This window comes from Natrix helvetica, assembly GCF_964273705.1.
Source record: "Natrix helvetica genome assembly, chromosome: 13".
In the NCBI taxonomy this organism is placed as follows: Eukaryota; Metazoa; Chordata; class Lepidosauria; order Squamata; family Natricidae; genus Natrix; species Natrix helvetica.
In genome coordinates, this window is record NC_138557.1 from 18,115,300 (window position 1) to 18,126,835 (window position 11,536).

General features: G+C 48.1%; 1 protein-coding gene across 1 annotated transcript in view; it reads right to left on the minus strand.

Annotated features, from left to right (window-relative positions):
* SYNGR3 (synaptogyrin 3) overlaps nt 1-4,473 on the minus strand; it is a 29,862-nt gene extending 25,389 nt beyond the window's left edge. The window contains exon 1 of the mRNA XM_081966000.1: nt 4,290-4,473. Coding sequence (XP_081822126.1) covers nt 4,290-4,388 — 99 coding nt within the window. The 5' untranslated portion in view covers nt 4,389-4,473. The remainder of the gene's footprint in view (nt 1-4,289) is intronic.
* Nucleotides 4,474-11,536: the final 7,063 nt, after the last annotated feature.

Here is an 11,536-nt window from a genome sequence, read left to right on the forward strand (position 1 = left end):
CCGCCATGGTACTGCTAATTGACATCAACCCAGCTAACCCGGTCACTGCCAGGGACATTGCCAAGTACACACAAAAGGACAAGGGGTTGTGAAAGGTTCTGAACTGAGTGTTGGGGGGGTGGCCACAGGAGAAGCTGAGTGAGGAGTTCCAGAGCTACCAGAGTAAGCAAGGTGAACTATCAACTATCAAGGGTTGCTTGTTGTGGGGGGAGAGTCATTGTACCCTAGAGGCTGTGGAGGCAAGCCATTGAAGCCCTCCACGAGGGTCACCCGGGAATAGTACGGATGAAGGCACTAGCCCGGAGCTACATCTGGTGGCCCAGTATGGATAAGGACATCACGGAGTGGGTAGCCACTTGCAGATCCTGCCAGGAGACATGAGCAGCCCCACCCCGGGCACCCATGCGAGAGTGGGAAGCAGCCAAGGGACTGTGGTCACGCATCCACGTGGACTTCGCGGGACCAATGGAAGGGCAGACGTTCCTGATTGTGGTGGATGCTTACTCCAAATGTCTGGAGGTCGTTAGCATGCAATCACAGCAGAAGCCACCATCAGAGCTCTCTGGAAACTTTTCGTGACCCACGGCTTACCCGACACCCTAGTTTCCAACAACGGCTCACAACTGACCGCCAAGATGAAGGAAGCATTCCTTGCAGAGCAAGGGATCAGGCAGGTTCTCATTGCCCATTCAATCCGGCGAGCAATGGACAGGCCGAGCGAATGGTGAGGCTCACAAAAGAAACCTTCACCCGAATAGGACCAGGAAGCTGGCAGGAAAATGTCGACCAATTCCTTTTCATCCAATACATCACCCCCCATGCGACCACCAACAAAAGTCAAGCAGAGTTATTGATGGGGAGAAGACTGAGGTCTAGACTCAACCGGTACCACCTGGCCTACCTTCCAGAGAACCTCCTGGATTCCGCTCGACCAATCCAGGAGTTCAACATAAATGACCAGGCATTCGCCCACAACTACACTGGGTACCCAATTTGGCTGGCGGGCCGAATCGTGGCCATCACCGGGCCGAAGTTGTACCGAGTGGAGCTAGAGGACAGACGAATCTGGAGGAGGCACATCGACCAGCTCCGACACCGCCTGGGGGATGCTGAACTGAGGAACCAGGGTGATTGGACCGCACCCGCCAGCTTAGAACTCCCAGAGAACCCCAAATCTCCGCCCCGCGGAGCATGCTCAACAGCCAGCCGGGAAGCAGATGGGCAGGAACCAGCCCGATCAAGCCAAGAAATCAAGGGACGACCGTCCAACCCGAGCCGCGAACACGTAGCTACGTCCGAAGCCGTCCCATGAAGAAATGGCATCTCAGGAGCTGAAGGAACCAGGCCAGAGTTTGCAGGCCGAGGAGCTCCAGAAAGTTCCTTCCCAGGCAGCTGGAGGAACAGCAGGCTTGACCGCACTGGCCGAGCTCTGAGGGACAAGTGATCTGCGCAGGTCAAGTAGGAGACCGGCATGCCCCGCCTACCTGAAAGACTACGTCACCTACTTAGGCGGGGGATTGGACATTGTTCATTCTAGGAGGGGATGGGTGTTACGCACATACGGACGTTGTTAAAATTACATGTTTTCACATGCTCACCGGGGATTGGTTGCTCAAACCCCTGGAAGTTTAAACTACTGTCATTGGCTGGCTGGTCTACCGGAGCTCCTTAAAAGGCAAGCTCCAGCAGCCCAGCCGGCAGAGCACAGTCACTTACTCTTGCAATAAGAAGTGCTGAAACTCATTTGCGCCTCTTGCCTGCTGCTTCTCGCCGACCTAACAATTGCAGCTTGTGAAATTGCTAAATTTGGCTTCCTTCATCACTTGAGCTCAGTCAGCGTCCACATCATGGAAGCTCATCAACTGCAGGTTGGATGACTCAAGTTATCCTTGCATCTTGTGGCTGAGAACAGCATCCTTAAGAATCGAATGAAGTCCCCAGCAAAATCCTTGTTGGCAAAGTAATAAACTTTGTACTACATGTAGTACTAATGCAAAGTTTAGCAACAGCAAGCGAGCAATTCCATATGACACAGAGTAAGCTTCAGGGCCTGCAGAAACCATTTGGGTGAAGTGAGGCTGGGAACGCACACACGCTCTGGGCTGCTCAACAATGCAGGCCTCAAAACACAGAAGTGCTGCTTGCCCCATTTGCAGCTGCCGCAGCTCTGAATACAACAAACAGCTTTACAGAAGAAGGATGGGCAGACCGGTGCCAACCTTCACCAAGTATTGATGAGTTACTTATTTCCCTTCTGATAAGCAGGCATTCGGGGAAACGGTCACGGCCGTTTTGGAAGCTCAGCCATTAATAAGCCCAGCCCATGGCAGCCATTTTGTGAGAGTGCCCACAAAATAGAAGATAGCAAGTGCTGTTCAGAAACGGGCAACCAGATTCAGGAAGTGGATGGGTGGGCGAGTTAAAATGAGGGCTGCTTGCTTTATAGCCTGACTCTGGCAAGAGGATCTTTCTAGATTTGATCAGCCTCAACTTGCAGTTGCTTCTGAGTGTCCAGTTCCTCTCTGGGGCTGCCGGAACCCCCTAGTTGCACCCTCTTTATAGGTGCGGCCTGAGCAGGGCAACAGTGTGAACAAGCTTATCAAACCTATTTTATTGGTTTCTACTGACCCTCTCTCAAAGTACAGAGAGATGAACAAGAACTAAAGGCTGAAAAGGTGATAAAGAATAGAGCCCCTGGCTACAAACGGGTTGCTGTTCACACGACACAGAAGCCTTTTCAACAAGGTCACGGTGTTACTGTCACGGATAATTGTCTTTCTTTCCATGATCATAGATCACTTCTCCCTCTCCCCTGTCCATAAACACATTTGTTTTCCAGAAAATAATCCATACCTGAATAAGGCCAAAACATTTACATAGGCCAGGGAAAGGTCGAATGAAGAAGTATTTCTCAATCTTGGCAACTTTAAGCTAGGTGAACTTCATCTCAGAATTCCCCAGCCAGCAAGCCGAGGTAGGAAATTGCGAGTTGGGGAATTCTGGGAATTGAAGTCCACACATCTTAAAGTCACTAAGCTTGAGAAACACTGGCCTGGCGACTGCATGCATTCAAATGCTACTCTTGGCTAATTTTAATCTGGTTTATCATATTGCTTAGGCCCATCCCAATTTAGTGCATTCATGATATTGTTAAATAGTAAAGAAAATGGGTTAATGAAGGAAATGAGTTTCCTTGTGAATGTGGCCAGTGGTCTGAGGAAATGGAGAATATGCAATACTCTGTGTATGCTCAGATGACAGCCTCCTCTAGATTATATTTCAGTCTGAGTTAACGCAGCCAAAGGAGGTTATGAAGGAAAACCTGCCTTCAGAGTCCTGTGTGCTTCACGAGAGGCTTTCTCCATTGACTTAAAACATTAAACTAAAAATTACAGGTGTCCCCAACCACCAGCAGCAGCAACCCACACATCCGGGTCTTTTCCCAATATAGATTTCCAATCCTTTTCTTTTTCATTCTCTTGCGGGTAGCATTTCAGATAATTGCCGGTAGCCTATCAATGACATTAGCTGAACGCCCAGCGCCTTCCTCACCCAAACCGACGCCAGGAAATCACGGCTGCCCTTCAAAAGAGGCAGCACCATCGCAGCAGCTTTGGGGGCCTCGGCAGGAAAGCCCACCTAAGGCGGGAGGAGACCGCAGGAGAAGCGGCCTCGCAAAGGATGGGCCGGGGGCTCCCACCGCCGCCAAAGCTGGGCAGGAGAGCAGCTCTTCCCCGAGCCCGCTCCCCCGAAGGCGGCCGCTGCCCTCCTTTCCCCTCGGACCGGCGGGAGGCCTCCTTCGCTTGCCCGCCGCTGAGCCGGCAGCCCCGAGACGGGAGCAGCCCCCTCGGCGGAGTAATCGGCGCTTCCGTGGCGCTTGGCTTCGGGGATGGCGAGCGGCAGGGCCGGGCTGGGCCGGCGGGCTGGCCCGGCGGGGGGAGCGGGGCGTCTCCGGCTGACTCCGCAAAGGGCGCCTGCTTGTTGCTCCCCAGGCAAAGCGGGCCGAGGGGGCAGGGAGGGGTCGGGAGACCTGCGGGGACAGCTGGGGGGCTGGAGGAGCGGCGGGAGGCGGCTGGCCGGCTCTCCCCTTCTCCCATCAGTCACCTGCCCGGCTCCCGCTTGGCGCCCTGCAAGGACCAGGCTGGCTGCGGAGGATGGGACGCGGAGGGCGCCTCGGAGCCCCCGCGCCAAGGAAGGCGAGAGGAGCCAAGCGGCCCCCGCGCTGTGGCGTCGCTCCCTTTCCCGGGGGCAGCAAAGGGCTTCGGGGGCGGAGGAAGGGGCGCTCTTACCCCGGCGAGGACCCTGAGGAGGGTCTGGGGCCGCTTGGCGAATTCCGCGGGGTCCACCGCCACGCCCGCCCGCCCAGCTCCGAAGGAAGCGCCCTCCATCGTCCCGCCGCCGCCTCGAGCTGCGAAGGCAAAGAGAGGAGGGGGCGGCGGCGGCGGCGGGTGGGGACGGACGAGCTGGCGCCACCACCTGCCCGCCCGCCAGCCGCGCAGCCCGCGATCCTGCTGGCGCTGCCCTGGCCGCTCCGCAGTGCTGCCCCCCCCCCCCGCCCGGAAGGGCTGCCCCGACGCGCCTCTGCCCGCCGAGGGCTCCCACTTCCCACGTTCATGCCGACACGAGTGGAAGACCTGCACCGAGCTAAACCTCGGCGACGCGAGGCGGAGGGAAACGGCTCTTCCTCGGCCCCACCAAGCTAAGACGCCGCCAGCTTTGGCCAGCCTCATTGCCCGCCCCAGTTCGACTATCCCGGCCCATCATTTTCAGTCAGTTATGAGCTTTGTAGTCCGGCCTACTTTGGACACGGCTGCCGACCCCTATTGGGTTACTGTACTGCACACCCTGTGGGTTTGCTTGTTCGTGCTTGGCTTGCAAATTCTAGTAGTGCCGATGAAGATTTCTGTAAGCCACGGTTAAGCTAGCAAACTAACCAGCGTTTTAACAGTAACAGAGTTGAAAGGGACCTTAGAGGTCATCTGGTCCAACCCCACGTTCACACAGGAGAGGGATATACTAGGGATTCGAACTGCCGACCTTTCTGATCCCTGCTTTAATGCCCCTCACCTCTCTGGATCATTGGCCCCCACAGCAAACTGCTCTTGCTTCTGCATTGCTGTCCTGACATTAAATCCATACTGATCTTCCTGTAACTGCTTGTCTGGTTCTTTGGCCCAAGTCTTCTCTTTGCAATTCTCAGGTGGTCTCACCTTTCCTGCTCTTCAAGCACTTCCCTGTTTTTCTAAAGCCTTTTAGCTGACCATTAGCTTTCTTCTGACTGGGCCCCAGCCATTGGTTTCCAGTTTGCATTTCACTGGGGGCATCTGCAGGAAGGGGAGTGGGCAGTCAAAAAGGTTAAGATGACTATTATTTTTTGTTTTATTTTCTAATTTCTGAAGCTTCTCCAAGATCTTTCAGAATAATAGACGTTACCTGAGGAATGGAAGGAATCTTGGAGGAAGAGGAGAGAAGGAAAAGGAAGCACAGAGAAAAAATAGGCAATCACAGTATTCCAGCAGAAAATCCTTAGCTTTATTCACCGCAATATTTAGTGGTACTGTATAAGGAGAGAAGATAAAGAAAATTCCATCCCATAAACCTGCCATTCTGTCTCTTCCCAGTGAAAGAGTGGCTGTTGCTGCATATTATGGCCCTAAGGAGGGTTGTGTGTTTCTATTTTTAAAAAAGCTGGATGAAAATGTGTAGAAAGAAAATCTACAAACATCTGCAAAGGTGGAAAAACAAACATGCATCTTGGCAGGACAATAAAGTTGGGAGCAACGTAGGGTCTAGAATTTGCCCTTTGTTTATTCCGCTGCCTAATTAATTTGTATCACCTGCAGGCGGCTGCTGCTGCTGCACAAATCCAGAAATAATCCTGCTGCCATTTTTCCAAGTGGGTTTGTAGTCTGTATGTGTAGAGCAATATGAAAGGGGAAGGAAGAGCAGAGTTCAGGGTTATGCGTGAGCAGTAGGAAAGGGAGAAAAGGGCGAGGTGGAAAGTTTGCCTCCAGGGAACAGATGTTGGCTCATTAGCTTAAATTAAAAGCTTTTCGGATAAATGCAAAGGAGGTTATGAATCTGATCCATAAGGGCTCTGATTTGACTTCCAGCTGCCATGGAAGAGAGAGGCCACAGCCTCAGTTTTCCTACATAGGTCTCTCAAATGACTGGTAATAATCTGCTCTGCAGGGTTGTTGAGATGCTCTCCACCTCTTTATAGGAAGCATCACCGATAATGATCTGAATCAATATTTAATATTTATGAGCTACAATCTGCGGTTCACCCAGCACTGGAAGCAGCTGATAAAACAGTTTTCAAGCATCAAACTGCAAACACAGTGAAAGGATGACACATCTCAGATAAAGCAACCTCTTTATTTTTAATCCTATTAAAAGCAGTTATTAAAGACAACATGGATCAGTCCACTGGAAAAACTTCAAAGTGGTACCAGGATTTGCAGGTGCAAAATCGTCAGTGGGGCAGCCTGAAGAGGAAGGAAATATTGAAAAGCAGAGGCCAGGGGATAAATCCACTAGTGGCAAGAGAGGCATAATTTACAGGCTTTGTGTCTCCCCTAGCCCCATTTTAACCAGGTTGCCTATTTACCCAGAAGAGGGAGACCCTTCAAAGCAAGCAGCATATTGCCATATTGCTTTGTTTTCTCAGTGCTGTCTTCCCAAATACTCTTGTTGCCTTTATTTCTAGTATGCAACAGCTCAAGTAGGCAAACATTTCCCGTTCTCTTATTTCCACAAGACTGCTCTGCAAGGTAGGAGTGAAACAGAGAGAGAGAGAGAGAGAGACAGACAGACAGAAAGGGAGACAGACACACACAGAAAGAGAGAGAGAGAGAGAAAGAAACAGAAACAGACAGAGAGGCACAGAAAGAGAGAGAGAGACAGAGAGAGAGAGAGGCAATCAGTCAATTGCAAAAGGCAGCTTGACTTGGAATAGATTCCATCCTGCAATGATACCTCTTAATACCATAAAATACCAACAACTGCCTATCCCAGGTCCTTGGGAATAAAAATGCCAAATCCAGTCTCAATATCTGGCTAGCTGTATGCTAATCCATCATAAACCCTGCAAATATTAAACCCATTCCCGTTAACTCAGCACATAAAGATCTGTAGTAGACTAGTTCTTTCTTGAATGTAAGATGGCCTACCTAGCAGGGTGGTTGTTAATTACTCTGGCAGGATGCATGTAACTTTTTTTGGAATAGCGATAAAAAATTATTATCACCATCCCTTTCCCTGATGTTTAATAACCAATAAAAATATTTTAATAACCCCAGCTTGCAGTCAGGCTGTGGTGCACACTAGCAACCTGAGTGAGCAAATGGAGGAAGTAGTTAGTGTGGATGTCACACAATATACCAGGAGGATTTTTACATCACAGGTGCAGCCGTGTTCTCCCCACCCAACTCATCTAATGTCACAACAATGATTTTCATTCCATAGATACTGATGCCATGACAACTATGACGTCACTCCTCAGCTCAGGAAAACACTCGCTTATCCCTCCTCCTGCTAGAAGAAGGAATCCAGCAGAATCCAGTCAGGTCCCGTCCCGTCCCCCCACCATCTCCAGCCATCGGGATTTTTCCTGTGCCTCAGTTTCTCCTCTTCCAAGAAAAGCATCAGGCCTCTTGACTCCAGATTAGAGCCTGCCTGCCCTTGTGGAGAAAGGAAAAGGGGGATCCCGCCCCCCCCTTCCGGTAGCCCCTTGGGAGTCAGCCTACTTTTATAGGGGGGTGAAGAAAGTTTGAAAAGCAACACCTTCACAACACCTTCACAATTCATGGTGATGGTTTCTTCCTTCTTTTCAGTTACAGATGACTTGCATTTTACTCACGTCCGCCCACTTTTTAAAGGTTACTCAGCAATATAACATTTTAGAAGTTGAAAGAGATTGAAGGGCCCTCACTTGACAAGAAGAGGGGCTGGAGTCTCTGGGTGAAATCAGGGGGCTTGTCCTTAACATTTTCGAAGGGGTCTGCTAATGTTTGGAGGAGTTCTGTTTTTTTTTTTTAAATTAAGCCTATTGTAGAGGTCCCATAAGGACCACATGCTAATGGCATTTCAGCAATTGCATGTAAAGAAAAGTCCTCTCCCCTCCTCCCACTGGGCCCACCCCCACCCCCAGCAAAAGGAGACCCTTTGGAGTAGTATAGGACCCCCTTCTCTCCTCTTCCCCAAAGGAGAGCTATTCATCTGGAGTTCAACTGGCTTTAGACAACAAGAATCAATCTCTGAGCTTGTGGATTGGTTTCTGAACATTTTGTTACCAGGCTAGGTAACATATTCAGTGGAATTTAAGGAATGGTGAATGCCAACACTGACATTCCCTAAGCTTGGAGAATGAACTGACACCCTCATCCTACACCCGAGCTACAGATATTTGCCATTATTGCAAACATGAATCAAATATTACTGAATGGGTAAAATACACGGGGCTTCTCCTATTCAGCCACCTTCCATGCGGCCTGAGACTGCTCTTCTGAAAAGAAGGGAAACCAAATAAGTTTCTTTCTACCTTAAATGAGACCCATTAAATGTGAACAGTTGTGAGAAGGATCTGTAAACAGTTAAGGCGAAAATTGTGGCTGTTTTGAAGAGAGAGCCTTTATGGAAGAGAAAAGGCTGGAAAAACTGGCAAAGGAAAATATTATACAAAGGGCTGTTGATTCATACGTTGCAGGGTTACAATGACTGGTTGTAGCTGAATAAAAGACTGTTTCTGTTTGATAAATGCAGTAGGAGAACCTGGTTTATTTATCTGAGAAATGTATGTGGTCACCAGTCTCAGTCTAGTAACCGGATAACACAATGTAAAAGGAAACAATGGCTTGCTGCTACTGCATGTGAAGCACAACTGATCATTCTTTATAAGCCTGTTTGCAGCGAAGTGAACAGCCCCACATTAACTTCTTAGTTTGATCTTGGCTTACAGGAGAAGTGACAGTGGGATAACTTTGTATAAATACTGAGCCATAAACCATGTTTTACAGCAAGCCCCAATGGCTGGTTTCACCAAGATAAGTGAAGAAGCCACAGTATAGCACTTTTGTTACATAACCCAAGCCAACGGTTGGCTGTGATAATTACGTCAATTTCATGGTGTCAATGCCAACTCCAACCCCCTGCAACCCTCCTGCAGGTCAGAGAAGGATTGATTGCCGCAGAGGGCAACAGCTGAGACCAGCATTCCCACTACCAGAAAACTCTCCTTACCAAAATGTATAGGAAGAAGCATAAGGGCTCAGTGGCTAAGACGCTGAACTTGTCGATCAGAAGGTTGGCGGTTTGGCACTTCGAATCCGTAGCACCGTGTAACGGAATGAGCTCGTTGCTTGTTCCAGCTTTTGCAGTTAGAAAGCACATAAAAATGCAAGTAGAAAAATAGGGATCACCTTTGGTGGGAAGGTAACAGGGTTCCGTGCGCCTTCGGCATTTAGTCATGCCTGTCACATGACCACAGAGACATCTTCAGACAGCGCTGGCTCTTCGGCTTTGAAATGGAGATGAGCACCGCCACCTAGAGTCGGGAATGACTAGCACATATGTGCAAGGGGAACCTTTACCTTTATAGGAAGAAGCGGCAGTGCAGATACTCAGGTGCCTTACCCCTCCTTTTCCATTTTTTATAAAATAATCTCTGGATGATGTGCTTCCTTATACTGTAGGAAGGCTGGTGTGATGAAGAATCAGTGGCTGAGAGCATTGACAGAGACAACTTATTCCAAGGAGGAGGAGGAATATAAAAATAGTACACACCTATTTTACAAAACTTACAGGAGATATTTCTGACGTTAGAAGGCAAAGATCCCAGTTATAATTCTATATAACAACAAAAAAGTTTATGCCAATATGTAAGGAACAAGAAGAAAGTCAAGGAGACAATAAGTCCACTAATGACAGCAGAGGGCATGAAGGTGACTGGCAGCAGAGAGAAAGCAGAACTGCTTAATTTCTTCTTTGTGTCTGTTTTTATGCAAAAGGAAGAAATAACCCAATCTATCAAAAGCAGCACCAAGGGAGACAGAACAGGTGCAAAAGTCAAAATAGGCAAGGCCATGGTAAGAGAATACCTATCCACCATGGATGAATGCAAATCACTTGGACTGGGTGGTTTGCACCCCAGGGCTCTGAAGGAGCTCATAGACGTATTCTTGGAGCCATTGAGTATAATCTTTCAGAGCTCTGCTTGTAGCCCAGGGGAACTACCAGAGAACTGGGAAAGAGTTGAAGTGGAACAAATCTTAAAAAAGGGGGAAAATGGATACAGGAAATTATAGGTCAATCAGACTGACGTTAATAACTGTCAAAATTCTGAAAAAAATAATCAAGCAGAACATTTGTGAGCACCTAGAAATGAACAAGGTGCTGCCTTGAGCCCAGTAATCTTCAACATCATTATACATGATCTAGATGAGGGACTAGAAGGGGAAATTTTCAGATAACACCAAGCTGGGGGAATTGATAGCACTTTAGAAAATAAATTCAAGATTCAAAAGGATCGTGACAGAGTTGAACTTTGGGTCGCATCCAACAAGATGCAGTTCAATGGTTAGAAAAATAATGTCCTGCACATAGGTAGGAAAAACCAAACGCACAGGTATAGAATGGGTGGTAGCTGACTCAGCAGTAGTAATTGTGAGAGAGATCCTAGTGAATCTTTCTTAAGGATGAGAGCCAGTGAAGTCCTAGGTTGCATCAACAGAAGGATAGCATCAAGATCATGTGAAGTCATAACAACACTTTATTCTGCACTAGTGAGGCCACACATGGAATACTGTATCCAATTCTGGTCATGATACAAAAAAAAAAGCTGATACCCTAGAATGTGTGCAGAGAAGAGCAACAAAGATAATAAAGAGTCTGGAGGCGAAATCATAAACAGTTGAGAAGTCCTGACAGGTGCTACTTTGACTGCATACTTGGAAACACATTTTTGCCTCATCCATTTATTTGGAATTTAAGTCAGATTTCATTATTTTTTCTAGCATTTAGTTTGATTTCTGTCCTACCCTGCTTACCCATTGTTGCATCTGCTATTCAGTTGCTGCTTTCTACTCATTATTGGTGGAAAATATATGCTCTGCTCCTTTTCTCAGATTTTTTTTCAAGTTTTAAATTTCTATCTCTTACAGTAAATTTAATGGAATCGAATTTGTTTTATGTATGTTTTATACATTCAGAGCAGGCAACGGTCCACTTGCACTTCCTCTAGAATGTTTGTCCCTGAAAAATTTCTACCCCCTCTTGCTAAAGATTTTCAGCAGCATCAAAATGCTGCTTTGGTGGTTGGTTTGGTTTCATAGTCATAGCATTTTTTCTAGAGCTCTTAATTACTCAGGTGTAGGGTAGATTCATTCATGCATGCATGCCTTCCAATTCCGTTAACTACACTAGACTTGGTTAGACATGTGTTAGATTAAACTTCATTAGACTAGACATTCTAGAACGTTTAGTCTAACAAAGAGAAGGACTGGGATGGATATTGCTATCATGTCAAAGATAGCAATAT